The 27,310-nt window shown below is 32.1% G+C and overlaps 3 protein-coding genes across 3 annotated transcripts in view; all 3 read left to right on the plus strand.

Moving 5' to 3' along the window:
* The window catches only part of LOC143074148 (uncharacterized), a 176,698-nt gene that overhangs the window by 83,960 nt on the left and 65,428 nt on the right, over positions 1–27,310 (plus strand). The gene's annotated exons all lie outside the window — the stretch shown is intronic.
* On the plus strand, positions 915–27,200 carry LOC143076425 (uncharacterized). Its single transcript, XM_076252203.1, has 11 exons — positions 915–1,242; positions 21,756–22,243; positions 22,589–22,657; positions 23,231–23,313; positions 23,815–23,911; positions 24,286–24,356; positions 24,654–24,702; positions 24,996–25,043; positions 25,417–25,505; positions 25,829–25,871; positions 26,496–27,200. The coding sequence occupies exons 1-11, from the start codon at positions 1,190–1,192 to the stop codon at positions 26,810–26,812; spliced, it is 1,407 nt and encodes a 468-aa protein (XP_076108318.1). The 5' UTR covers positions 915–1,189; the 3' UTR covers positions 26,813–27,200.
* On the plus strand, positions 6,641–11,786 carry LOC143076424 (integrase/recombinase xerD homolog). Its single transcript, XM_076252202.1, has 2 exons — positions 6,641–7,346; positions 9,632–11,786. The coding sequence occupies exons 1-2, from the start codon at positions 6,791–6,793 to the stop codon at positions 10,633–10,635; spliced, it is 1,560 nt and encodes a 519-aa protein (XP_076108317.1). The 5' UTR covers positions 6,641–6,790; the 3' UTR covers positions 10,636–11,786.

Genomic DNA, 27,310 nt, shown 5'->3' on the forward strand with positions numbered 1-27,310 from the left:
GCATGCCAGTTAAATGCTAGTAGTCTGTTGTTATTTATGTATTTTTATCATTTTATTTATTTTCTTTTGTTACATCTTTTGACATTGGACTCCGACTTCTCTTGAACTGAATTTTAATGTGCGTATTGTTATGCGTTTACTTTTCTACATTGGCTAGAGGTATAGGGGGAGGGTTGAGATCTCATAAACATGTTTTTAACCCCGCCGCAATTTTGCGCCTGTCCCAAGTCAGGAGCCTTTGGCCTTCGTTAGTCTTGTATGATTTTTAATTTTAGTTTCTTGTGTATAATTCGGAGTTTAGTCCATTATCACTGTACTAGTATACATATTTTTAGGGGCCAGCTGAAGGACACCTAAGGGTGCGGGAATTCTCGCTACATTGAAGACCCATTGGTGGCTGTTGTCTGCTCTATGGTCGGGTTGTTGTCGCTTTGACACATTCACCATTTCCTTTCTCAATTTTATTGCAAATTGCTTTGTTTTAAATTGTGGACAAAATCATTTTGAAAATTGTTCTTTCAAAGTTTCCGTTAAGGAACTTTCATTTGGGAAATCTCCCTCAAATAGTGACAGATGGCAGGTATGCAAACCGTAGGACAGAAAGTCGCAGGACATAAATCATGTAAATACGTGTTATTATATTTTTTAATTTGATTTTTGTTTTTATAAAAATAAGGAGAAGTGGTATGTCTCAGTTGATAACTTGATAATATCATGCATATGGAAATAGATACAAACAAAAAAGGAAAATTTTATAATCACAATTGTCGTTTTCTCTAAAAAAAAAAAGAAGTTCAGAGTCTGTCTTATTTTGGAATCAATTAAATGTAGATCGATATTTTTTACAAATTTCATTTTAACAGCAGGCAATTACTGAAAACAGTAATATTACTTATACTTATAATATTACAAGTAAAAGTAATATTACAAAAAATAGTAATATAATTCTTATATTACTAAAAACTGTAATATTGTTATATTACTGAAATGTGTAATATAGTCTCTATATTACATAAAACAGTAATATTACTAGAAAATGCCTATATTACATAGAACTGTAACATAGGCTAAAAATCACTAATACTGTCTTTAACTCGAGGCTGGAGACAGCATGACGTAGTTTTAGTATCAAATTACATGGTAAATAAAGGATGGATCAAAATCAGTTTCATCACTTCTGCAAAATCAGATGGAGACGCCAGAGCAACCAAATATGGAGATGGAAAACGCTACCAGTACTGAGTAAGTTGAAACATTTTATTATATTTTGAAGGTAATAGAATTTTTAAGTAAATAAAAGTATTTTATTCTGATAGTGTAATGAATTGTGATAATTTTAGACATGGTGCAATAGCACCGTGACGTTTATCTTGTTAGCGGTATGCAGTTAAAAGGGGGCACATAACGTATATCCACGTGTTTAACATGGGGAACAACTCATGTATGTCTTATAATATTTCGCGGTAAAATGGTTTTTACTGCACAAGTAGTTTGTACATATTGAAAAACGTTGTTTGATTGTTATGAAAATAAAATAATTAAAAAGAAATTGTTTTTCACGGAAGGCGGCTGAGAATTTCAGAACATCAAAGGAATCACCGTTTTAACTTGTATTACTAATTTGCGGTAAAAATGTTTGATACTGCAAATGTAGTTTGTACACAATGAAGAACAGTAATTATTTAACTGTCGTGAACAAATAATTGTCATGAAAATGGAAGACTAAAATGTAATTGTTTTTAAAAAGATAATTGTTTTTACGCAAGAGCTGAGAAATTCAGAAACATTAAAGGGGTCACCGTATTTAAATTATAACAACTCCCAGTAAAAATATGTGTATAAACTGCACATGTATTGAAAATTATTGTAATGTAATAAAAGATTACAATATGAATAGTGTTCATCCAGATCTGAGAAATTAAGAAACATCAAAGGAGTTGCCGTATTTTAACATAAGCTTGTCAAATCAACGAGTTTTTATGAGGTTATTATTGTTTATTAACTACCATTATTTCACGTTTGTAAAAATAGGAAAATCGGAAAGATTGATTACGCAATCATTGTTATGATGTTATAAAATTTCAAAAACAAAATTGTTTAAGGGCTTCATGAGTGTTAAAACATTTTTTTTTTTATTATCTGCATCCGATTTTCGGAGTTTGGGTTAGCATAGATGTATGGGTTTGGACAAAGATGTTTTTGAATTAATGAAACGTATATCACTGAAATATACGTCCTTGCTGGGATGAATAGAAAATCAAACCCATAGCGGTTGAATATTTAACATATTTTTTCATTTTAACTTTATTCAAGTAAGGGGACGTCCATGTGGTATTCTGGGGAGGAGGATTTTGAAAATTCATATGTCATTGCAGTGACAAATAACGAGCCTTTGGGAGAAAAAACAAATATAATTAAATGAAAGTACGTGTGGTAAAGCTGCGCAAATAAACAATTTAATAATTAAATCTAGGATTTCGATAATTATTGAAAATAGTCCCCTATATCCAAATTTATGTATTATTTAAAGAAAATAATTTATAGAATCAAATTTAAAACTTAGAAAACATACAAGTCACGAAATTTTATTGAAATTAAAAACCTCGTGTGCTTCAAAATTCATATCACAATGGCTTGCTCAGAGTACGCGTTTACCATTGATATCATTAAAAAAAAAACTGGCACAACTCGATAAATTATTTTTACGAAGTCAAGAAGAATTATTACAGAAATAGTCATGTTCAAGTTTGTTATAATAATTAGAATATGTTGATGCAAGGATTGGTTGGTGCAAGGTCAATTGATATCGATTTTTTTCATTGGTTAAGACTGAGAGCTGAATTCGATATTAATTTTTTCATTGGTCTAGACAGACATCTATTTATAAAAACAACCAATGAACACACGCTGATCACGCTAACTAAAAATAGCCTATATTGTTTATTTACAACTCGAGATTTACTATGTTTAAAAATTTAAATTAACGAACTGGAACTATTATAGTAATATATTATTTACGATAATATAATTTAACCTTCGACACGTTTTCTTGAGGAACACCTTAGGAACCGGCTATTCGGCAATTTTCGTTTTTATTTTCACATTATTTTTTTACTAGACCTACTTGAAGCTGGGGTTAATTAACGATCAGTTAAAAAGTAAAACAATAATTTATTATTGCATTTACAATTATTTAATATCAAATCCAGGAACTTTTACGTGATTCTATATTCTGACTTTTACCTTTTCATGTACCGACGGCTAATCAATCACGTGACTTGATCAGCTGTCAATCACAACAAGAAATCAATAATCCGTCACCGGGACAATGAAATCTCAACAGATCGATCAGTTTCTTGAATGAATATTACAAGATCGATACTAGTAAAATTAGCTCAGAAATATTTCTGCGCTGCGAAGAGACCTAATTGTTCTTGAATGTTGTTTTGTTCCTCCAATCAAGTTTTTTTTTTACACGAAATGCCCTCGTTTCTATTGAAGTGATTGATGATGGATATAAATGGGGCACCAAACACGAATGACATAGTTTTATTGCTAAAGAATCTGCTTATCTGGAGAGGAAATTTATCACAGCTTGATTTTAATTTACTTCTTAACTGACCGTTAATTAAACCCAGCTTCAAGCTGTGTGATTACATAACAACTTATGGATGGACGTGTAAATACTGACATGTTTATTGGAATAGTAAATATATTTTGATTGGTTTTGTTACAATTCAATATTACAGATTATGACCGATTAATAGGTCACTGGTGAACTCTTCTGATCATGAAAAAACTACTATATAAAATATGTGTTTTAATTTTTTTTTTACATAAATAAGGCCGTATGTTGTCTCGTTTGAATTGTTTTACATTGTCTTATTGGGGCCTTTTATAGCTGACTATGCGGTATGGGCTTTGCTTATTGTTGAAGGCCGTACGGTGACCTATAGTTGTTAATGTCTGTGTCATTTCTGTCTTTTGTGGATAGTTGTCTCATTGGCAATCATACCACATCTTCTTTTTTATATTTAAGCCAGAGACATAATGTGCATATATGTGTCTCTATTTTATAAACCGATATGAATAAATGTTTAGTGCAAAGAATGTTAGAATCGATATATATAACATGTATAATATAGATATGGGATATGTCTTTATTACACAATTCTCTCTATACCATTTTTGTGATTTTCATTTCGAAATTTAATCAACCAGTCGTGTTTACAATATTTGTATTGAACTGAACATTGTTGTTTTTCTGAACCCCCTTATTTTCAAAGATTTTCGTTGCATGCAGTAAGTTATAAGGTTTATTTTCTGTTTAAATTATCATGTACATGTATGAGGCTATGGCTGGGTCACCATTCATGAGGATATGTATGGGATATTCACAAAAGAGAATAATGGGACCAAACAATGTAAATATCATAATAAAGCAATGAGGAAATATAAAGAATAGATTGATTTATTAATTAATTATTGGTTGCTTAACGTCCAGTGGCAAATACTTCCTGCATGTAGGACAAATATGAAAGACACCAATTGACAAACAAACAAAAAAATAGAGTGATATGGTAAAAAAAATAAAAGATATATAACTGTAGGAATGATAACCTGACACGCTATTTGTAACCACCCAGAATCGCATATATATATATACATCTCGAAATAAATGTTTCATTATTTGTCTCACTGTGCCAGCCTCCCACCCTAACCCTAAATCTTTTCATTTGTTTCTCCGACCAGAGACGTTCTGTTTGGACAGTCAAGTTTTTTAATTGAACTGTTTTATAAAATCTTTTCTGATTGAGTCTTAATTGTTACATGGTTTTGGTCATTATCGAAGCCATACTATGACAATAGTTGATAACATCATAATCTTGAGGTTTGGCATGAATATTGAAGTGTTTTCCTTGGCAATTCTTTAGATATCACATATCACATCATTATGATTAATGAGTAATGACAAATTTCATAAATACTTTGTGTCCATTAGCAATCCTGTTTCACTTAAATGAAAAAAAAATATTTGAAATTCAAAGATTTAAACCTTCTGAAGGAAACACCAGAATTATTTTTTTACAGATAGAGTTACTTCCGATATTTTATAATAAATTTTCATAACTAACCAGAACTAAAACCTGCTTGTTGTTAAGACTATTATTATCTTAACTATGTTATATAAATACAAAGATAACTTGTATGAGTGTTATAGAGTACATTGTTGTACCATGGAAGTAATATAATGAGCCAAATCTGCATTCAAGACACAACGTAGTATCTATTGAATCTATAACAAATGTATATTACAGATATGTGTAACATAAAGTCCCCTTGTCTCAATAATATTAAAGATATGTGTAAAATAAAGTCCCCATATCTCAATAATATTACAGATATGTGTAATATAAAGTCCCCTCATCTCAATAATATTACAGATATGTGTAATATAAAGTTCCCTTATCTCAATAATATTACAGATATGTGTAATATAAAGTTCCCTCATCTCAATAATATTACAGATATGTGTAATATAAAGTTCCCTCATCTCAATAATATTACAGATATGTGTAATATAAAGTCCCCTTATCTCAATAATATTACAGAAATATGTAATATTAAATTATTTCAAAACATTCAATAATATTACAGAAATCTGTATTATAGAATTTAGTTTGTTATTGTAGATCAGTTATATTACAGAAATGTGTAATACAGTAGCAGGTCCAAATTAAATGTTATAAGGGGACTGCACCAGTCATGCTTCAACTATTTCTTATATACATGTATAATCAACCAAATTCCCCGACCAAAAACGAGGAGGTCTGAGGCTCCCTGGATCCGCATATGATGCTTATGAAAACAAAATTTTAGTTTATATTTATACTTTGTATAAAAGGAATTGTTTATTACAGACATTTCAAATAGACAGCAAGAAGGGCCTTTGTTAGTCTTGTATTATTTTAATTTTAGTTTCTTGTGTACAATTTGGAAATTAGTATGGCGTTCATTATCACTCAGAACTAGTATATATTTGTTTAGGGGCCAGTTGAAGGACGCCTCCGGGTGCGGGAATTTCTCGCTACATTGAAGACCTGTTGGTGACCTTCTGCTGTTGTTTTTTTCTATGGTCGGGTTGTTGTCTCTTTGGCACATTCCCCATTTCCATTCTCAATTTTACCATTTATAGGCTAAAAAGGACGTACACATTGAAACCATATACAATAATGGCCAGATGAAGGTTATAACCCTTACTACAGTTGACTATTTTTGATATTCACTGACTCAATTGGCCATAATTGTTTTATTATACAGAACAAGCAAATTACAATAAAAAAGAAAACTATTGTAACAGATTGTCAAAACACTTATGTTAGAAAACTATTTTGTGTCTATTGGCATTTGGCAGATACACAACAAAGCAACTACTTCTGTAATAAATAGATGGCCCTGAAAAGGCCTATTTTTAAGAGATATCATCACACTAAAAATGACTTAAATATGCTTATCAATATATATAAAAAAAGAAGAAGAAGATGTGGCATGATTGCCAATGAGACACTTACTCTTCGTAAGAGCCCGCTTGTCAGTTATATATATATAACACTATAATAAATTATTCTGATTCTATTGGAGTATTAAGCTCGATTGTGCAGCTTCGTGCAATGGCTGTTTTTTCTGTGGATACATTACAAAGATGTGCGTTTGCGCTACCAACGCGTCAGTAAGACGAGATTAACTTTTTCTGTCAACTGTATTTGAAAACGAACAGTATATATTTAAAATGTCTGACGACGAGGATATAACGTTTATGACAACATCCGAAAGACAATCTTTTGACAAAGTTAAGGCATGGGCCAGTGTGATGAAATTGACAGAAGCAACCGCCGATGCGATCGTGGAGCTTGGGTTTAGCAGTATGGAGGCATTGTCTCTCATAGAAGCGAACGATTTAGTGGAAACTAACATTCCAATTGGACAAAAGAAGCTTTTGTTGAAGGCAATCAAAAAGACTATTTCGAACGATATAAATGCGGAGTCCGCGGAGACGACATCAACATCGAGTACATGCGTACAGCGAGGAGGAATTCAAAATGGCGAATTTGGGAATGCTTCCGGTGGAAGTAAAGATGGCGGCTCCAATGGACCAAACAAAGATGGCAGCTTCCGGGGACCGATCCAAGATGGCGGCGCCCATGGCAGTAACAAAGATGGCGGCTCACCGGAGGATTACTATATACAAGCGGTGATGAGGCAATTAGCCTCCCAACAGAAACAACAAGAACTTTTACCTGCTGCAGTAAATTCAGTTGTTAATGACAATTCAATGAACAATTTAGGTATAAACTCTAATATATCTTGGCAGGATCCTCAAATTTATTTGAAATCATCAAATATAGACTGTAAAATTAATTTTTATGATATTTCGGATTTTGTTTCATATGATTTAGGGGGGACCAGCATGCCTGAGGAACGCCTTATTTCGGATTCATCAGGGGGGCAACTTGTATTTAAATCGGGACCTTTAAGACCGAAACTTGAATCCCTGTCTCTGTGTCAGTGGTCTAGGGCAAATTTGTCCATCATGTACAAATTGCTCAGCACAGGTGAACTGACACAGACACAGGTGCTCGATTATTTGTCGTATACTATGAGATTTTACCATTTGGTGTCATCTTGTGAATTTGTGTCAGTGCTGTTTTTTGATAGGGAATACCGTAGACTCCAAAAACAACACAATTTTAGATGGGGCACTGACATACCTCATTTGCAGTCTGTGTACCTGCGGCCAAAAGCCATGTACACTAAACCTCAGGCATCTGGTCCATCTAACATGTCTAAGTTTGCAAGTAAACAGCAAGACAATGTAAGATATGCTTCTCACTCTGCAGAAGGTATGGAAATCTGCAGAAAGTATAACAGTAGGAAAGGGTGCGCATTACAAAGCTGTCGTTTTGCGCATGTTTGCTCCCTCCAGGGGTGTGGGGCCCATCATCAGTCTTTTGCCCATCCAAAAAACCGGGGATAACGGTAAAGCCTGTGCGTGACCTTGATTATGATGTTTGGCAAAATGAATTAAAAAATGATTTTGACAAAGATTTTCTTTTACACGGTATAAAAAATGGGTTTGACATAGTTCAAAATGATTTGGCTTTAATAAACATATCAGCAAAAAATCACCCTTCAGCACTTCCTTCAAGTCCCTTATATAAAAAAGCTCATCAACAGATTTTAATTGAAATTGAAAATGGGAATTATGAGTTTATTGAATCTACACCCAAAATTATCAGTCCTTTAGGTGTCATTCCAAAACCTGATGGAGGTGTAAGAATAATTCATGATTGTAGCAGACCACTTGGGTCAGCTGTTAATGATTTGGCAGGGGATATGGAAAAACAAAAGTTTCAATCTGTTGATGATGCAGCAAAATTAGTAACAAAAAATTGTTTCATGGCTAAAGTCGATTTGAAATCTGCTTACAGATCTGTTGGCATCAGTCGCTGTAGTCAACAGGTAACAGGTTTACAATGGACTTTCCCTGACGGTCAAACCCATACCTTTATTGATAAAAAGTTACCTTTTGGCTCAAAATTAGCACCTGGAATCTTTCATAGACTTTCACAGGCTATTCGCCGCATGATGTCACGCAGAGGTTTTACCGTTATTGCATATTTAGATGATTTCTTCATCTGCGAACGCACTAAGCAGCGCTGTGCACTTTGCCTAAGAGTCTTGATTGACTTGCTGCGCAAGTTAGGCTTTGCAATAAGTTGGTCCAAGGTTTTTGACCCTTGCCAGAAGTTAGTATTTTTAGGTGTGGAGATAGACTCCACAACATTGGAATTAAGATTACCTTTGACAAAACTAAAGCAGCTAAGGGCAGAATTAGCAGAATTTAAGCAGCGCAAGCATGTTTCAAAGAAACAATTGCAATCCCTTGCGGGAAAACTAAATTGGGCTTCTTCAGTGGTTCATGGCGGAAGAGTTTTTCTTCGGAGAATCATTGATGGCATTACGAAGCTTAAGCATGACTGGCACAAAATGCGCTTAGGCGGTGATATCTTGCATGATATTCATTGGTGGTACAATTTCATGTCCACTTTTAATGGGAAATCCCTCTTACTAAACACTGATCCTGTCACCTCAGTATATACTGATGCTTGCAAAACAGGTGCAGGGGGTAATACCGTATTTTTGGTACAGATTGGTTTTATGTTAATTGGAAAGAGGATTTCCCATTTGCGCAATCTTTACATATAAATGAGCAAGAGGCATTTGCTGTGGCTTTGGCGGCCAAGCGATGGGCTAAGTGTTGGCAAAATAGGCGTATATATATTTTTTGCGATAATTCATCAACTGTAAGTTGTATCAATAAGTGTACGTCTAAGAATAAACTCTTAATGACTTTTTTGCGCGAGTTGTTCTGGCTTTCTGCATCTTACAATTTTCATCTTGTGGCTATTCACCTTCCAGGCAAGGATAATGATATGGCTGATGCCGTTTCACGGTTGCATGATTTAAAGTTATGTAAATTTTTTATGAAAGAATGCTTACCAACACCATTGTTTGTGCATCACCTTGTTTCTCACATGTCCTGTCACTCCCTCCGTTTTCTTTTATATAGGCTTACAGGCACGCAGAGAAGTTGCTAACCTGGACAATTTAGTAGACACCTTCAGGAGTTACACTTATGCTGAATCCACAAAAAAGACTTATCAGACTTATTTGAACTCTTACAAAAAATTTTGTGCACTAGTTAATATTCCTTTAGTACCTTTAAGTAAAGAGAATCTAGCCAGATACATTGCATTTTTGTCACAAAAATTGTGCTTTAATTCTATCAGTAATTATATATCAATAATTAAACTTTTACATTTGGAGGCAGGTCAACCTCCACCAATAGATTCTCATTACATTCATACTATTTTGCAGGGGGCTAAACGGGTATTAGGTACAATGGTTAAAAGAAAACTCCCTATCACACCTCAGCTGTTAAAAAAGATTTTAACAACCCTTGATCTTCAAAATCAAAATCATATTAGTTTTTGGGCAGCATGCTTAGTTGCCTTTTTCTCCTTTTTTAGAAAGTCTAATTTATTTGTCCCCACTTTGGCTGAATTTGATGCTGGTAAGCACCTCAGTAGACAAGACATTGTTTTTCAGACTAGCGGCACTTTGCTTCGCATACGAAAGTCAAAGACAATACAATTTGCCAACAGATTGTTGGAAATTCCACTTCCGAGAATCCCGAATTCCCCTCTTTGTCCTTCACAGGCACTGCTGTTACATGTTAAAATGATACCTGCTGTCAGCTGTCCATCCCCCGCCTTCTTGTACATATCTAAGGGGACAACAGTTCCTTTAACATATTCCACTTTTCTTCAAATGCTAAAGCATTCCTTATCGCAGCTAGAATTGGATACCAGTGGCTACTCTGGTCATAGCTTTCGCAGGGGTGGTGCTACATTCGCTTTGGAATGTGGAGTTTCGTCAGACCTCATCCAGGCTCAGGGGGATTGGAAAAGTGAGGCATACAAAGGTTACTTAGACCCTTCCTTTTCTCATAAACAGCAAGTCATGAATGCCTTTGCATCCGCCCTAAGTCAAAAGCGTCCTTCTGATGCATAAACCTAAATTACTACCTTTTCACAGGTTTGGGATTATTTTTGGAGTACCACAGTTTTTCAATTTGATTTTGCTTTCTTTGTAAATATGTTTATTGCGTATTGATATGCAAAGAAAATATTAAACTGTGATTCTTCTCCCAAACCTGTGTTTGTTCAATTTGTACTTAATACAATAACCAGTTAGCCTATGTCTTGGTCCCGCTACTTAACTCTGATTAGTGTAAATCAAGTGCCTACCTGCATTGTAACTCTTCAGCATTAGGTTTGGGCACCAAAGGGATAGCAACCTGGTTATTGGTACCACTGGCCTTAATATTCAACATCAAATAAGGGAGGATCTGGGTGGGACAAGTTTTGTGGATTAATGGAACTATTTTATATAAATAGATTATTAAGATACAATACGTTTTGGAATGCTGTACACATGTTATGCAGGGGCCTTGACCTGTAAGATTATTATCCAATCAGCAAGGGGGTTTCCCAGTCACTTCTGCATGTGCTTCTCGTTTACTAATTGTTTTGCGAGATCATACTAATTAACCAATGAGATTGCTTATGAAGTTTGAATTAACCAATCAGCGCTTGTTAGCAGAGCTTTTGTTTTAAACGCGCAATCATAATTATTCTTAATGCAACGCTTGCTTGTAGCAGTCATTTATAATTTTCGGGAAAATAATTTCTTCCCACCCACCACTCCCTAGTGGACATTTATTGTTATTTGCTATATACATAAGATCTTGTTGCACTTGTAGAATCTATGTATATTTTATATTGTTTAATTAGTAGAGTAGTAATGTTTCAAAGAACTCACAGTTTTTATGTACTTCTTGTATGGAGTACCACAGTTTTTCAATTTGATTTTGCTTTCTTTGTAAATATGTTTATTGCGTATTGATATGCAAAGAAAATATTAAACTGTGATTCTTCTCCCAAACCTGTGTTTGTTCAATTTGTACTTAATACAATAACCAGTTAGCCTATGTCTTGGTCCCGCTACTTAACTCTGATTAGTGTAAATCAAGTGCCTACCTGCATTGTAACTCTTCAGCATTAGGTTTGGGCACCAAAGGGATAGCAACCTGGTTATTGGTACCACTGGCCTTAATATTCAACATCAAATAAGGGAGGATCTGGGTGGGACAAGTTTTGTGGATTAATCTGATTCTGATCTTTCAATTTAAACAGAAATTAAGAAAAAAAAGTATCTGGCCTGTATAGAAAATATTTATGAATAGTTTAATATTTATTGAAATCTTAAATAACAGTAACTGAAAATCATCTAAAGTTGAGGGAGGAGGACACTTATATTATATGTACTATGGGCCACTGAAATAGTTCTCTATATCTACTTTATTAGAAATAATAAGGTTGAGAAATTTATACTTATAGTACAGATAGTAGAATGCCATCACATTTGAGGGAATCCCAAATTTCACAACTGATTAGCTTCACAGTTTGAAGTCCTTGCAATTTATATATCACTCTTCCCAATAAACGGACCACAGATGTTACACATAGATTATCTGATAAGAAAGTCAACATTCTGGCATTTTCTGTCTTTTCTTGAAACATAAAACCTGTAACAATATCTCTTTATATATACAAAGTCGGATGGTTTAATAACTTAAGTATAAGTAAATAGAAATCAATAAAATTTTAACACAAGGTTTATAACCTCTAAAGGAAAGTTGGGAGTAATTTTTTTTTTGGGGGGGGGGAGAGTTTGGTCCCAACAGTTTAGGAACAAGGGACCCAAAAAGGGGTCAAAATAAGCATTTTTCTAGTTTCGAGACAATAACTTGTGTGTAAGGGTATGGATCTTACTGACATTGTACCACAAGGTTCGATTCATAAAAAAAAGGTTGGGATTTATTTTTGGGTTATGACCCAAAATGTTTGGGAATTAGGGGCAGTTGAAGACCAATACTTTTCCAATACTTAGTTTAAATTGCTTATTTCTTTACCAATTTCAATGGGGTTTTATTCTTGAATTCTTGGGGTTTTAAATATGCTGAATCTATTTACTGTGTATTAAGTTTCAGTGGCGGATCCAGAAATTTTCATAAGTGGGGGCCCGTTGACTACCTAAGAGGGGCCCATTCCGGTCATGCTTCAGTGATTCCCTATATAAGCAACCAAATTTTACCCAGAAAAGGGAGTGCTGGGCCTCCTGCCCCCCCCTTTATCCGCTTCTGAGTTTTTGGAATTTGGTTTCCTTTTTTTAAATTGGTCCACATGAGGTCCAAAGGGTCCAAAATAAACTTTGATTGATTTAATCAAAAATTGAATTATTTAGGTTCTTTGATATGTTGGACCCAACCGTGTATTTAGATTTATGATTTTAGGTCCCATTTTCAAATTGGTCAACATTAAGGTCCAAAGGGTCCAAAATAAAATTACTTCGATTTAAGCAAAAATTGAATTCTTGGGATTCATTGGTATGCTAAATCTAAACATGTATTTAGATTTTTGATTATAGGCCTAGTTTTCTAGTTGGTCCAAGTTGGCTTCCAAAATATAGACCAGATCTGGATTTATAGTCTTAAAATACACACACAATAAATATACTACAAGCATGCAAGTGGAAAATTCTAAAAAAAAATTAAGATCAATACTGAAAAGTATATTCCATATATACCAGCTTAAAATTAATCTAAATATATGCACATCAAAAATGGAAATAATTATGAAGGATTATAATATGATACACTGGATTGGTCCTGACCCAATTGATTTCAGTATAATTACATTGACATGTTTTATTAAAACATAAAATTTGCTAAATGAGCAAATTTAAAATTTAAATTATCATAGCATTTCCAAATTATATGCAGAAAATATTTTCAAAGAAGAAATGAAATATATATATTTTCTAATTTAATTATGGATTAAAACATTGCAAAAATGTGATAAAATAGAAACCACCTTGTCTAAAAGAATATTTTGTAGATTATAGATTATATAATGCATTTAGTGGATGTGAGAGAAGCACTTAACATACTCATTTATTGCTTTTATAAAGAATCAATTATGGATATCAGGGAAAATCCTGGCTGTAAATTTAGATTAAATATGTCAAAATGTCAGGGTTTTTAATTTGCATCATTTTATCATCAGAGGATGTCAGGAGTTTTGGGATGTGGTTAAAACCAAAGTTGTAAATTAATCCTCACATGTGATATTTACGCTGAGCTTTCAACTGTTGATGCTATATGAATCCCATAGTTTGACAATAAAAGCACCAATTAACTTTATCAAATGTTTAAAAAAGGAATTTCCAATGTGCCAGCAACTTTTAAGTGGGAATGACAAATTATCTTCTATCAAAGATATATATATGTATTTCACTGAGCTATCAACTGTTGATGCTATATGAATGCCATAGTTTGACAATAAAAGCACCGATTAACTTTATCAAACTTAACTTTATCAAACGTTTAAAAAAGGAATTTCCAATGTGTCGGCAACTTTTAAGCGGGAATGACAAATTATCTTCTATCAAAGATATACATATGTATTGGTCGTTTTTTTAGTCAATAATTTTTTTTTTGTATATAAAATATCTAGAAAGAGTGGGGTACATCATCTCAGTTGCCCAGGCATGTGACTGCAAAAAAGAAGAACACATTTGTACATGATGCATTTCTATGTCAAGTAAAAATTGTTCACACTTGTTATGAATAATTCAGAAACAGTTAAGGAGGTTCGCTACTAACAGTTTCAAAATAACCAGCTTTATAACATTAATATATATTAAAAGGAGATTAATAAAGGAACCAAAAGAACAAAAAATATATATATATAGGTCAATGTGCTTGTTTTCAATATATGAGCCAGGGAAATTATGGTGGGAAAATGTTCTATCTTGATTTTTCATAGCTTTATCATAGTTCTCAAAAACTAATAGAAAATAACCACTTTTCTAGACGGCTTATAATAACACATGTTAAAAAATTTTAAAGAGCAAAATGGGGGTCAATGGGCAAAATTTTGTAAGGCAGTCATATGGATAAAACCAGAGGATTTTGAAAATCTGAAAAAAAATCCAGAACATTCTTAAGATTGGAATCCAATTTCTTAACCAAAAAGCCTGAATTTAGAACCAATATAACAAGAAATACCCATTTGAAGCACACTGTGAGTGTATTGAATGTTTAAAGAAAACAATTATCACAAGTACAGGACAGAGACAGATAATATTATTTTTCATCCTTTCTTTTCAAACAAAACAACATTTATGTTTCCAGTGAAGCAGTGCTTTCCAGACACCTGAAGATACTTGAAACATCCTGCAGAATATGTGGTAGTAAAAAATTGCACAAATCATTAAGAACAAAAGACGAGTTTGTTACTGAGTTTAAAGAAATGTTTAATATTGATATCATCCTAGATGTACCAGAAATTCACCCCAATGCCTTGTGTAGAACTCACGAACAGTTATTATTGAAATACAGGGAACAAAAAAAGACCCAAAATATGCACACTTTAAAGACCAGCATCCAAGTAGTAGATTTCAACCCGCATACTGACTGTTGTAAAATATGCAATGTTACTCGTGGAAGAAAAAGGAAAAGGACAGGAGTAAAAAACCCTCGTATTATACCTGTAGTATCCTTGAATCAGCCTCAATGCGAAATAGAAACCACTGACTTAGATGAACAATATAATGTTTCACCAAGTGATGTCAATGACTATTCTGATTATCTAGTTGATGAGACATCCGAACCTTCACCTGCTGAAAGGAATTTTGAATTTGAAACCAATTTGTATAAAATAAAGGAACAAGAGAATCATGTAAAAGATAAATGTAATGTTGATGATATATTGACCAATATTGAAAATTTAACAGAAACAAGTAGAAAGTACTTCCTTAGTGAGCTCATTTGTAAACTATCAAATGAGGAAGTATCTGAACTTGCATTTATTATTGGGAGACAGCAGCAGCAAATTTTTACAGATGATATAGAAAACATTTCACAGCAATATACAAGCCATTCATTCTTGACAGAGTTAAAAGCTGAAAAATGGCTGTCAGAAAGAAACCGTGCTTTGATTCAATTCATTTCTGGAATCACAAAATTTTCATTATCAGATGCAGCTGAAAATATGAAAATAGCTGTTTGTCGAATAGTTGAGCAAGTTTATGCATTACGATACCAGAAACTTGTTGCACCAATATCATTTCTTCTCTCACTTAATATTTATTCTAAAACAAGTAGCAGAGCTGTGGTTGACTTAGTCAGCAAAACAAGCCCAAGCGGAACTTACAATACTCTGCAGAAGTGGATTTCAAAATCTGGAACATCTGCTCCACCATGTCCACCAGGAACAGTTATGGCTGCCTTTGATAATGAGCAAGTTGTTGCATATAAACGGGGTATAGCTCCTAATCAAAAGTCCAAGTGCTCAATTATTACCACTGTGCTGTATGCATCCATGTCATCTAAGAATACTATTCCCATGTTCATTCAAGAAATAGATATATTAAAGCCTAATAACTGGTTCACTCTGAATTTTTTTGAAGAACGTCTTAAAAGCATCAGGGCAAAACAGCATGAAGATGGAAATCAATTGGAGGAACATGTTATGAGGGACAAAGAGACATTTGTACAAGGTATCACGGAAATAAGGGAACAGACATGCGAAGAATATGAACAGCTAGAAAAGCTGCATTTTGAACAACTGCACCATTTCATTCAGAATGCAATTGATGCTGTAAAAAATGAACATAAAATGAACGAGGAAGAGGATTCTTATCTTGACGAAATTGACAAAAGAACACATGAAGCAGAGAGAAGGAAAGATATTTTAGTGTGTACATTATGCAATGCAGAAAATGGCAAGAACAAGATAGTATGTGATAATTGTAAGAGGAGAGAAGGAATTAAAGAAGCAAGAATCAAGAAGAAAGATACAGACACATGTGGAACCAACAAAAAAACAATGTCAAAAACTGAAGAAATAAAGATCAGCAAAACAGATGATAACCAAGATTCGAAATATGTCCGATACCAACATGTTCCATCCAATCATAAGGGGCCAACATCTACAACTTTAGGCATGCCAGCATTTGTCAACCCTAACAGCAATGAGACTGTGTCTTTAGTCCTAAGGCATATTGGAATCAATATGGGAATAAAACGATATGGGGGTAAAGAACGTAGTTGGGCCTTTGTCTGTTGTGATGGTAGACCACACAGTCTTTACCAAAAAATTCTAGAAGAATCTGTAATGTGTAACCATTGTAACCAGACTTTTCCAACAAGGAACACCTATAAAGAGCACCACAGATTAAAACATCAACCTTTACGTCCTTTTTGTTCTAGGGAATTCGACTGGCTATACATGCGTATTGGAGGTGGTCACTTTGAAATGAATGCTATGAAAGCATTCTTTGAACTAAACTGGACACCCTTTTTAGAAAAATTATGTGAGCTCATGGGGTTTAAAACTGAAAATGCAAAACATTTTGCCAAAACTTGCAAAGACCATCATGTAGCTTGGCAACTTCTTCTCACTTTCCACACTTCCTCTCTTAAGGAGATGGTGATACCATTCATCAGAAGCTTGAAAGACCTAGCTAGCCTAACATAGAAGCCACTGTAGAAAATTATTTCCGCTTTTATAAAGAATTTTTGGCACACAACTCTAACCATGCATTCCTCCATTTGCAAATATGCAGATTTTCCCAAGCCATTATTAACTTCAGAATGGGTATGAGACGTAACAATGCTGAACTTGTAAAAAGCGCAAAATATCATCTGAAAGAATTATTCTATGGACGCTTTCATCCACATTATCAAAACATTGAACTTTTTGACTGTATTCAGTATAAATTCATGCCTGATGAAGTAAAGAAAGTTTGGGATGATACCATTTCTTTCACAGTGAGTGGAGATCCATCAAAAGGGCAGGACCTTGACTTTGTTTTGGAAGAGAAGAACAAAGCAATAAAACAATATCTACCAAGTGGAACTGTGCCATCAGACGAAACCTGGAAATCAATTTGCTGTAACATTACTTTCTTTGAGTCTTTGCAAGATAAATTAACAGACCTCCTCGGTTTATCAAAACAGTCAGAATATGGAACAAAAATAATTGATATCAACAATGCCATCACCTCCTACCGCCCAGTTCTAAGGCAACATCTGTCTACAATGAATGACGAACACACTTCTGTTTGTGGAAAGAAACTTCATTCAGAACTAAACACCTTTCTGGAACAGTCAACACAGAGAAGGCAAGAAAAGATAAATTCTTGTATTCTTGGTATCCCAACAGATAAACCAATAGGTGGACCGGTCTTTATCACACCAGACGAGGAAAAAAAATATGAGAAGAAAATGACAAAGGCTGAATTAAGAGACTCAATCAAAACAATGATCGGAAAGCTTTTTCGTAATGTTGAACTTCAGACTCATTATTCTGCAGTTTTAGACAGCCTGAATGATAGTACACAGACAAATAAGGATACCTATCTCAATCTTTACTTCGAATTACAAGATGTAACTGACAATATTCAAACTGAACTTGATAGCTTTGAAAATGAATGATATACATTTTAAATCAGATAATACACATTACTAGTAATTTGCATATATATTTAGATTAAGGTCTTTTGCTGGGCATATTGGTTTTTTTTTCAGATTTTCTGAATCTTTAAAAGAAATGTTGTTTTTTCTTTTAATAAAATTTCTTTATTGATAAAACTAATATAATCCAAGAGGGAACACTTTTCAGATCACATTGTAATGTCTTAGTCTTTAGAAACAAGCTCATAGTTCTGTATTTTTGTTTCATTCTATATAATCCTTTAATAATCTACTTTCAATATTAAATTATTAACTATGTAAGTGTAATTTAGGCTTGTATTTCAGAGCGGCTTACATCCTTAATAAAAAAATCATATTATTACATATTTGAGAGCATTTAAACTCAAAGAATTCATATCGTTGAAATTTACTAGTTAATCTACTCATTTATCAATTAATAATATTTGTTTTAGAACATATGCCTCTAAAACACTTTATACCTAATTTTAAATAAAAGTACATGTAATAATTTATGAATTTTATATTTATGTCTTCTTTGTTTTATGTTTTATGTTTTTATTTTTACTAAATATTAACAAACAGAAAAAAATTCATTCTCTCTTAAATAAGCTAGTTTCAAGATAAACTTCTTATCTTAAACTACTTCTACACACTCATTGACATTTATCATAAATTACTGATAAATTTGTCAGCCTCTAATTAGGTAGTCACATATTACATGAATAATATTTCAGAATTCAAATATGTTTATCTTCAGTTACAAATTTCAATTAGACTGTTGCAAATATATAAGATTAATTCAAATTCCATCGCAAATAAAACACATTAATTTTAGATACAGTTTTGTCATCTTTTACCCCCCCCTTTTTTATTCATTTATGTGTAGCTGATTTGTGATCATGTTTCATTGTATGATGTGGTATCTAGCAGCATGGGGTTAATTTAAGTGACATGTTAATTTGTAGTTATGCAGTTTACTGATAAAAAACCCTGATAAGGTGCCAGGATTGACTGGTTTATTTGTTAGGAGTGCTTTGTTGATAAATAAAGATCATCTGTTTCAACCCTGGTTTAAACATAACACATTGAAATGCCTGATATATTAATGCTAGATGCAATTTGCAACCTTGGTATATATATAATTGAAATTTCTTGCCCTCATCATATATTATGAAGCTTCAACTTTTTTTGAAAACCTTGGGTTGGAGACAAACTGGAAGTTATCAGTTGTTAAATAATTTACAAACAGATAATTCATTTCCATTTTTATTATTTTTATGTTTACCATCACTTGCTGTGGCACAGTTTACATTGTTTGTTGTTTTCTCCATTCATTTTATTAACTTGTTTATTTTTATATTGACCTCAAACAATTATGTCATGTCAGATATGAACAGCTTTAATGAACTTAGTTACCTTAGAAGAATCTTGCAAATTTTTTTCCAAAACTTGAGACACATTCTATTTCAACGCCTCATGATAAAGTTAATTAGTTATTTACAAGATTAATAGTTTAGTCGGATATTAGACATGGTGTATTAACATCTGCTAGGTTTGAAGATAATTATAATATCATTGGAAAGATCACTTTTGAACAAATGCCTCCATGATAACTCTGTATATATATTTTGTACTCTCTTAAGAAAAATATGTTTAATTTGCAGATTTAAATTTTTGAGGGAAGAGTCATTAATTTTTTTTGTCACATGACTTATATATTTAAGAATCCTGAAACAAACTGAGTGTTTTTATTTCATGTATTTTCTAAAGTTTTGCAAAAATATGTATGTTTTGGTTAACAAATGGTTAAACTACCATTTCATGTTCAGTTGCAATACAAAATGCATAAAATATGAACACTAAACAGTGGCGGATCCAGAACTTTTCCTAAGGGGGGCCCGCTGACTGACCTAAGAGGGGGCCCGCTCCAGTCATGCTTCAATGATTCCCTATATAATCAACCAAATTTTTCCCACGAAAGGGGGGGGGGGGGGCCGGGCCCCCCAGGGCCCCCCCTGGATCCGCCTATGCTAAAGCAGAGTTTACTTTGGATGGTTATAAATTAGAAAAAGTATTAAAATATAAATATTTAGGTAATATTATAGAGGCTTCTGGTAAATTCCATACATCACATATGGAACTTTAAAAAAAGACACAAAAGTTCTTTTCAGTTTGTTTAAATATTTGAATAATATAGAAAATATATATGTATAAATATACATAAAAAACTATTTGAATCTTTGATAAAACCAATTTTAATGTATAACTCAGAAATTAGGTATATGGACTACTATGAAAAAATATTAAGATCTAAGAGTAGAGCGGTAAATAATGATAAAGATTTTGATTTACTAACATCAATTGATAATAGCTTTATTGAAAAGGTGAATTTAAAATTTTGCAAATTAATTCTAGGTTTAAGTAGAAAAGCAGTAAACATTGCATCAAGGGCAGAGTTAGGACAATATCCAATAGATGTATGTGGCAAGAGTATCTAACACAGAAATTAATCCGTTGTTATATGATGCATATTGCACAACTAAACTGTTGGATGAAACAGGAACCTATTCTTGGTATACCTTTGTAAAAAATATAACTCATGAAAATAATTTAATTATATATGATATACAAAATATTGACTTTATAAAAGACAAATATAAAAAGCTGTTCTTTAAAAAATTAAATTCTGTAACAGAAAATAATAAATTATTTATCTATAGTAAAATCAAAAAAATATATGAAACTTATTTACTCAAAGAGAATAACTTTGAAATAAGGAAAAAAAATACTAAATTAAGGGTAAGTGACCATATTTTGGAAATTGAAAGGGGTAGATACAAAAATATAAAATGGGAAGAACTTTTATGTCAATATTGTTGTCTAGATAAAATAGATAACGAAGAACATATATATTTACATGTATAAAAAATAAAGATTTGAGATTTGAATTTTTGAAGAAAGTTAGAAATATCTATTCTGATATAGATAATATGGATAATTTGGATAAATTGGTTTTATGTCTTTCGTGTCCGTCAATTATGCAGTATGCTGCTCCATTTGTTAAAAAGTCATGGTCACTGAGGAGGTTGGACTCAACAACTGCATGAAAGATACATATATGTATATACTGTTTTGTTCTTTTGTTGTTATTTTTGTATGATGTATTGTGTTGATTTATGTGTGCCTTCAGCCCCATTGGGGTATAAATGTGCATTTACTCAATAAACATTATATATATAATGCTATAACAACACATTTGTTAATAAATATCTAGATAAAGCTTATAATTTTACTATGCCAGTCACACTTTTTGTCGATACAAGACTCATCAGAGAGGCTTCAAATTAAAACAATTGTATATGTAAGGACAAATAGTGTACAACATTGAAAAGCTGTTTGAGGACCAAAATCCCCAAAAGGTTTTCTCCATACAGCTAAGGTAATCAGTGCCCTAGGTAAACACATTCTTAGTTCATGTATTTGTATACATGTAACTGATTAATCTTTTGGGGGATGGTATTTGTTCGAATCTTGAAAAGGATTTACATCTTTTTTTATTTTTCAATAGGGAAATCAATGAGGACGGCAACACCATATCAACACCTAAGCTGTTGCCAGGAAAAAATAAACAATATAGGACTCCTGATGAGGCATTTAATGCCGTAAGGTCCAATGAAAGGAGGATAAAATCCATGGCTATCAAGCAGATTGTTAAAAACATCAAAAAATTAGCTGATCTGCAAACAATAGATCTCTCCCTTATATTTTGTGTAAGGGATGAGGTGCAGAAGAGGCAACTGATTAAATATTGTGGCCATGGAGAATTTCTCCACAGACTTAAAAATGTTGAGCCTGTGCTTAAACAGGAGGAATTTGTCAAATCAACAAGTTATGAGGAATTCCTTCCAAAAGTACAGGCTCAAACTATAAAGTTTGTGACACCATCCAAATTGTCATGTGGGCCTGGTGTGTCAAAACACTTGGCACACCAACAGAAACAACAACTGGAGGAAACTGAAGTCATTCCAGTTGAACATGAGAAGTCAATTACATTAGGTAAATCCATAATTTATATGATTTAAAAAAAAATCTAAACTTTAATTTCATCTTGATTTAGTTGATGATTTTGGAATTTTCAGAAATGATTGCATCAAAACTATAAGATAATAAAAAGGATAACAAGCTAATGAACTGAGGTCAAAAGGTGATTTTTATCTCATAGACAGTGTGTGATTGCACCACATGATTTATTGATCAACAGAACGCCCCTTATCAGATTTTATTGAAATCATGTGAACTACCTATTCTAGCAAAATATTTCACTTTAATTGAAAAATTTGTTTAAATAGATGTTTTCATCCTTACTGACTGTGTATACTATAAAATAATTTTATTTCACAGAAATAAATTCTCCTAAACAAAAGCAGAAGAAAAAGAAAAGCCAAGCTGCAAAAAGAAAACTGATAAATGGTAACTGTAATTACTACTTTTCACCTAAAAGTTGTCGTATATTTTTGAAAATAATGATTAAAAAAAAGTTAAGACGTATACATATTTATAAAAAAATAGAAAAGAGGATGAAGTATAAATTCCAACGAGACAACTCTCAACCTAATGACTAGGACGGTAATTTGAAAGCTATTGGATAATGTATAGAAACAAGAATGAAAACAGGTACTTTCAAAAAAACTGCTCAAGGACACCACTGAGACTCCACTGCATAGGCCAGAAAGAGATGGCCAAGGATAAAATTGAGAAACATGCATGTATAATAGTTCAGGAAAATCATCATTACCTTAGCATTGCTTAGATATAAATCAAAATTTTAAAAAATCTACAAGACTAACAAAGGCCATATTCTAAAGTTCCTGAGTTAGGGCAGGCACAAATATATGCATGACTTTTAACAATGAGTTAAACAGAAACTAAAGAAGAGGCAAAACTTAAACTTCAAAAAAGTACGATAAACTTAAACTTCAAAAAAGTAGGCAACAGAACAAATACCTAGGATGGAAAAGTGTCTAATTTGCGTGTTTTTTTTAGAATCAGGAGAAAGGGATGACAATGAGGAGGAGGAAGAAATTGGGGAACCAATTAGACTGATTAATGAGACCAATGAACCTGAGGTTTGTTTTAATTTTCAATAACTTCCCAAACAGTTTATTTTTCAAAGTTGTATTGATTTCGCTCAACTAAATTAGTCATCAGCATTATTAAATCAGTTTGTGTGTTCTCGAAATAAAGATTATTATTGTATAGCAATATAATATTTCCCACAGAAAGTAACCAAAAGTTAGCGTGCAATAAATTCCAATATTGCACTAGTGCAATAAATCTTCAAAATTCATGACGTCATCAACGTCAAAATCTCAGTTTAAACCAATTTGTACTTTCAAATATTATATTGCTATACAATAAAAGGGTTATTGCATGAATATTATGGAATATTGTCCCTCGTAGAACATATATTGCACTCACAAGCTCGTGCAATATAAAATTCTACTCGGGACAATATTCCCCAATATTCATGCAATAACCCTATATTATTATTATCATAGTATCAATTTAATTTCTGTGTTTGAAATAAAAATGCTTTGATGGTTAACATTATATTTTTTGTTTGATAGATTATACAACACATAGAGCCTTCCACTTCTAAGCAGAAAAGAAAGAAAGGCAAAACGCATCAGAAAATACAGGCTGCAAAACCTAAATTGATCTATGGTAACTTTATTATCAAATAAATTCATTTTTATCATAAAATTTCAAGCGAAATTTATTAAGTATCGGTAGTACAATTGTAATGCAGTATTTTCTACAATTCTTTTTTTGGAAACTAATACATTTTTTATGGTTAAATTTTTTGATTGATAAAGTGTGATTAATTGTTTTACCAAACAGAAACCTAAAAATGGAAGACAATTTTTTTGTATACTAAATTTTCTTTTGAAATTCAGCACTTTGCAAACAAAAAGTAAACTTTGAACATCATCTTAATTTATGTGTTTCTAATCACGAAGTGCATATTACAAATATTGACCCACCTTTTTTCAAGAATAATACATTTTTTTTAATCTGTATTATTTTTATTTTTTTAGATTCAAAAGAAACGAATGAAACGGAGAAGGATGTCACTAAGGAAGTGAATACTGATGTTATTGAACCTGTGGTGAGTTTACAAATTTTACTTTTAAGAGCAAGTGTGATACTTTAATATGATTAATGATTTATTTTGTTTTCATAATAATTAGTTGTTAGTTTATACGTAGATTTTTAGTAACAATTATTTATTAATTTATAAAATAACAAATTAAGACAAGCAAGTTATAGTAGTAAACTATTTGAAAAAGACCCCATATACTTAATTGTTATGACAGAAAGTAAAACTGTAAGTTTTTCCCTAATATATGCCAGTCTTAAAAAAATATGAGGAAAAATTACTATGTGCTTTATTTTTCTTTTTTAGCTGTCTGAACCTATAGAGCAGATAGCCGTTAACAATCAAGACCAGCAAGGTATTTTTCTGTTTCACTTAATGATTACTCAAATCTATAGGAAAGCAAAATCATTTGGAGTGTATTAACTTGATAAGCATGATAAGATAAGACCCAAAAATATGTATTTGACAGACAGTTTGAAAACAAGCATATATAAACAAAAATGCTAAATATAAACATATGTATAACTGATAAAATGCACTGTGCTCCCCTCACCAGTTTCAAGGATATCATTGATTGTATGGCAGATATATATAGACTCCTCAGATTTCACTATAGATAAGAGTTAATTTTAATGTTTCTTTTCTTAGGTGCTACAGAAAGAGATGACCAAGATATGCCAATCATTAAAGCCCCAGGTATTAAACTTAGAAACTTTGATTATATCCCAGTATTTTTATTACTTGGTACATGATAACTTTTACAATTTACTACACTTAAATAATCATGATAATCAGTTAACCATACTTAAACTGTAATGTGATTCTTTCATATATCATTCCTTCTTATTCATGTTATTGCCGTTTTGAAGATAAAAAATCCTGACAAGAGTTGTTCACTGAAACATGCCAAATGACAAGAAAAAATGAAAAAATTGTTGAATTATATTTGATAGACCTGTATGTAAAATAATTTATTTTTTTTAAAAAAATCAACAGATGCTAAAGCAATTTAGCTGCAAAATGTAACGTCTTTAGAAATTACAAATGTGCTTTACTTCATTTTTAATAGCAAAAAAGAAACGAAGAAATACTAAACAAATAGATAGAACTCTTTCCAATGACTATATAGACCAGGATGTATCACAAGACATCCAAAATGTAAGTATTTATATGAACTTAATCATTAACAGAGAACAGTAGTTTACATATTTCCAAATGTAGACTTTTCATGAGGTAAACTACATGTAAAGTGTGTTTACATTAATGTTAACTAAATGTTTATATACATGTAGTCATATTGTTTGTATGTCCATATGCCATCCTGGGGGCCTTAATTTTTTTGTTTATAAAATACCTATTCCCTATTCTTATATTTTGTATATATTAAAATAAAAAGCTTACATATCATTAGTGTTCTAGCATTTATATTTTATTTCAGCTTCAGATCAAATCAAATAATTAAATTTATTTATTCTTTGTAGGATCCAAATTCCCAATCAGATCATGATGTAACTGCAGAGGAAGGTAAGCACACATATGTATTTAATGAATAACTATCAAAATATGTCATTTGACTGATCATTAAGACTAAATAGTTAAATCTGATTTCTTAAAATTTTGTTCTTTAAATAATAAATTCAATATTTTTTTATTAAACTGGTAAAAGATAAATTGCCATTCCCTAAAAAAAAAAATGCTGACATTTTGGAAATTCCTTATTAAAATTGTAACCTTACTTCCTGTTTACAATTTTGTTTTGTTAGATACATATGTCAATACATATGTCTGTTACAAATCATGATGTATTGTTCTATGTGTACATGTTATGCTGCCCATCAAGGGCCCTTGATTGGAATAATAAAATATTTTTATTCTTATGTCAATATAATGGGTTTATTAGCATCAACAGGTGTTGAACACCACTTGCTAAAATAAAAAGATAATAAGATTGATGATTAATGATACATTTATAGATGTGGTTTTTGAAAACCAATAAAACCCACCTCCTTATTATATTTTATCTGCTTTAACAAAAGATGTTTATGATTGCAAACACTGACCTTTTGATTTTAATGAATCATTATATAAACTAAAAGAAATTAAAAAGACGAAATATATATGAACTTGTTATAAAATTTATTCTTTCAGATACAGAAACAACATGGGAGATAAACTCCTATTATGCAGTTGCGTTTGAGGATCGATGGTATCCTGGAGTGGTGACTGCCATCAAAGGAGACAACAAGGACTGGGCCTCGATCAAATATATGCACCCTAGTGGTGAAAATTTTAAATGGCCTGGCAAAGAAGACTCTGCATTAGCACATATCAATGCCATGCTCTGCAGAGTCAATGTTAATAGCTTGGCAAATGGTCGTTTATGGACAGTGGCCAATATTGGCAAAATTGATGATTTATACAAAAGTCAATCAGAACTACAAATTGTTGAAATTGATTATCAATAGACTACCGGTATGTAGTTACTGTTTATAACATGCATCAAATTCTATTAAAGATCATTTCAAAGTGAATTGTCCTTAATATAGCAAAGAGAAAAAAAATCATTTGTTAAAGTATTAAAATGGTGTTTTTGCTAGATTCAAAGAATTACCCAAGGAGACAATTTATTTTTGGCTGTTCCTTATCTAATCAATGTCATTTATGTTTTTGAAACACATAAAATTCAATCAAAGCTTTTTGCTATTCATTATATCAAATTAAATCAAGAATAAAAACACATGTAATCTTTTCCATATTTTCCTTTGTATAAATTATCAATTTTGCCAATATTTGCCAGTCAACAACAAAACAGCCTTAGAAAATAGGATGTATATGTCCTTTATGCCATAAAGAGGTGATGAATTTCATTTTTTCATAACATGTACAGAACTTATTAGACCTAGTCTTCTTGTGAAGAATGTCATATATTTATTAATCAATTATATTGTTAACAGCATAAGTGA

This window comes from Mytilus galloprovincialis, chromosome 5 (assembly GCF_965363235.1).
Source record: "Mytilus galloprovincialis chromosome 5, xbMytGall1.hap1.1, whole genome shotgun sequence".
NCBI classification, from domain to species: domain Eukaryota; kingdom Metazoa; phylum Mollusca; class Bivalvia; order Mytilida; family Mytilidae; genus Mytilus; species Mytilus galloprovincialis.